Source organism: Aphanomyces astaci (assembly GCF_000520075.1).
Source record: "Aphanomyces astaci strain APO3 unplaced genomic scaffold supercont1.211, whole genome shotgun sequence".
Classification (NCBI taxonomy): Eukaryota; Oomycota; class Saprolegniomycetes; order Saprolegniales; family Verrucalvaceae; genus Aphanomyces; species Aphanomyces astaci.
This window is the reverse complement of record NW_009798474.1, coordinates 16,952-19,668: the sequence shown is the minus strand read 5'-3', so window position 1 is coordinate 19,668 and position 2,717 is coordinate 16,952. Positions and strand designations below refer to the sequence as shown.

Below are 2,717 nucleotides of genomic sequence, written 5' to 3'. Positions count from 1 at the left end.
AGGCCTCGTCCTGGAGCGGCACGGCCTATCTACCGCTGCCCGACACGAGGAAAAGATAGATCATTCGGTGAAGTGAGAAGCTTCGATCCGCACTTGCGCAGACGGCCTCCTGGGCGCTCGGGGCTAACGAAAGGCTTGGTCACTACACTGTACAGTAGTCCCCCGCAAAGGGAACCCACAATAAATCAATATCCTCGCAAAATATATTCTTTCACAAGATGGTGCAAAATATATTTAAAGGGGCTGATTGAAATTTCAAACGACACATGTTGCGAAGATGCACTTGGTTGTCAAAATGCCGTCACCCTCGACATGGATGAGACTCACTTTCGAGCAAAAGCGCTCACTACGCACCACCAGTCCATCCTGGCATGCGAGGACTTGAATTGCGAATTTGGGCTCAGCATGCGTTTGGGCTGCCACGTGTGACCCAAAAGTCGACTATGCGACTTTGTCTCGTTAGCTCAACACCCAGAGCGACCACATGGACGTGCATCCCTCAGATAAATCAGCACACAAACCTCGCCTACCGGCCACTACTAACTGCTGGCGCCATACGGGTATACTGGACGAAGAGATGTATGATTTGATCGAGAGTATGAACAACCTTTGAGGAATATAATGTGCGCATTGTTGTTGGTGTGCGTTTTGTCTTCTGGAGGTTGCCAGGGTATCAACCCCCTGAAAATATGATGTCCATTTTTGACTGTGAATCGAGCACTTGCCAATACCATATGTTAACTCTTGTCCAATCAGAATCGAGCTACCCATCAAACATGCCTTTTTAACTTTATACTTGTGTAAATTGAAAACCTCTAAAACCATATCGCCAACAAAGGTTCCCTACCTATTGCGGGGGACTACTGTATTGACCTACAGTAACTGTAAAACGTTCATGAGTAAGAACCTGTTCCGACTAACTTTTGGAATGGGGTAGAGCCTCCAGCGCCTCATTCTTGAACCAAAATTATCGGCCAACCTATCCAGGGTCATTCTAGTGGCGGCCGGAGATAGTGGGCCATGATTGGTCAAAGATAAATATATGTCTAACCAATCAGAAGCATCTTCTCAACAAAGAGCATTTTAATGGACGAAGTGACCGCCGTGTGTGCAGCAGTTCTCGCCGCGGTGACAGCTGCTCTTACACCCTTCGACGGCCGCAGCAACCGTGGACCCATTGAAAACAACTTCGTTGTTCCAAACAACACGTGGTTGCTTGTGAAATCTACGACTTCCCTCAATGCATGGTTCACGCGGCACCTGCGATGCCCTCGACCCACGTTCAATCGAATTGTGGACTCCATTGGAACGGCATGGCCGACCGTGCACCCTGCTCTCCACCACCTCAACCGCTTTGGCATTGATGACCGCGTAGCTTGCACCCTTCACTACCTCACTCACTCAGACGGCTACGAGTCGACGGCAGCATTGTTTGGTATTTCAAAGACCAGAGCGTACGAGTATTGTAATCAAGTGTTTGCTGTTGTTCAACTCTGTTTCGTGTTGGATACCATCTCGATGCCAACGACACACGCCCAGTGGGAGGACATCAGAACAGGGATCGAAGCGTATGGATTTCCCAATGCCTACGACGCCATCGACGGCAGTTTGATATCAATAAAACGATTTGAAGATTTCACTGGGTGGTACTGCCGCAAGGGGTTTCCAGCATCAATATGCAAGCTGTGGTTGATCATCGGATGAAATTCATGTCGTACTCGTTGCGCTCTGGAAGTCAGAACGACAAGGCGCTCTTTAACCACTCGGTGTTTGGAAAAACGTGCCACCAAAGAGTCCCTGGGGCCTGGGGGTGGCTGCTTTCTTGGCGACGCTGGATACAAGCTGTATTCACACCTCATGACCCCATACACGATTTACTCGGACATTCCCCAGGACGAAGCGCACTACAACACGATCCACAGTCGCAGCCGCATGGTCGTCGAGCGCGCATTTGGGCTTTGGAAGAACAAGTTTCGTGTTTTTAAGGCTGAGCTGCTCCAACATCGACCGAGCGACATGGCGCGCCTGATTGAAGTATCCTTGGTGTTTCATAACTGGTTCATTGAATTCAATGAGGAGTTGGATAACTTCGAACCCGAGTTCTTCCCCGAGTGGATGCACACCGGTGGCGACACAGTCTTCGATGAGGAGCTGAACCAAGTCGATGGTGCACCTGCAAAACGCGCTCGGGATATGATCAAGCTGTATTTAAGCCAACATGTTAGTATATAAGTATAATTGATCGTTTCATCGCCTTATTAATTACATTGCACAAACATGCATTATATTTCAGATTATTGTATTACTTAGAATTCACTTTGGAGAAGACCATAACAATTACATTTCAAATTGTTGTAATGTTTAGAATATACCCTGGAGAAACTGGAGCATTTTGTCGTTGACGTCATTGGTTTTATCGATGCTGGATTTCGTTTCCTCCATAAGATCCAATAGCTTTGTCATTTGTTCTGACATATCCACGCCAGAGCTGCGGGAGTTCTTCACCTTGGCTGCCTCAATGAGTCCACTCGCCAGTGCTTCTCCGAGGTTATTGAGCCCCGCCGCAAGGTCTGGATTCTGCTTCTTGCGCATTTGGCGCTGGCGCTGCATCTCCAAGTCGATTTCAACCTTCCGCTTGTTTTGTTGCTTGGAGCCAGGGGCATGCAAGTCCTCTAGCACTTCGACGTCGTCTTCGGCGCCTGGGCTAGCACTGGGGG

At 48.7% G+C, this 2,717-nt stretch overlaps 2 protein-coding genes across 2 annotated transcripts; one reads left to right on the top strand and one right to left on the bottom strand.

The window, feature by feature from the left end:
• Positions 1–1,086: 1,086 nt before the first annotated feature.
• On the top strand, positions 1,087–2,232 carry H257_18758 (hypothetical protein; the record flags this gene model as incomplete). The annotated part of the gene is made up of 2 exons (XM_009847879.1): positions 1,087–1,606; positions 1,736–2,232. The coding sequence occupies 2 exons, from the start codon at positions 1,087–1,089 to the stop codon at positions 2,230–2,232; spliced, it is 1,017 nt and encodes a 338-aa protein (XP_009846181.1).
• A 129-nt stretch (positions 2,233–2,361) lies between these two features.
• H257_18757 (hypothetical protein) lies at positions 2,362–2,610 on the bottom strand (the record flags this gene model as incomplete). The annotated part of the gene is made up of 1 exon (XM_009847878.1): positions 2,362–2,610. One exon carries the CDS (start codon positions 2,608–2,610, stop codon positions 2,362–2,364), a length of 249 nt encoding a protein of 82 aa, XP_009846180.1.
• Between the last annotated feature and the right edge of the window lie 107 nt (positions 2,611–2,717).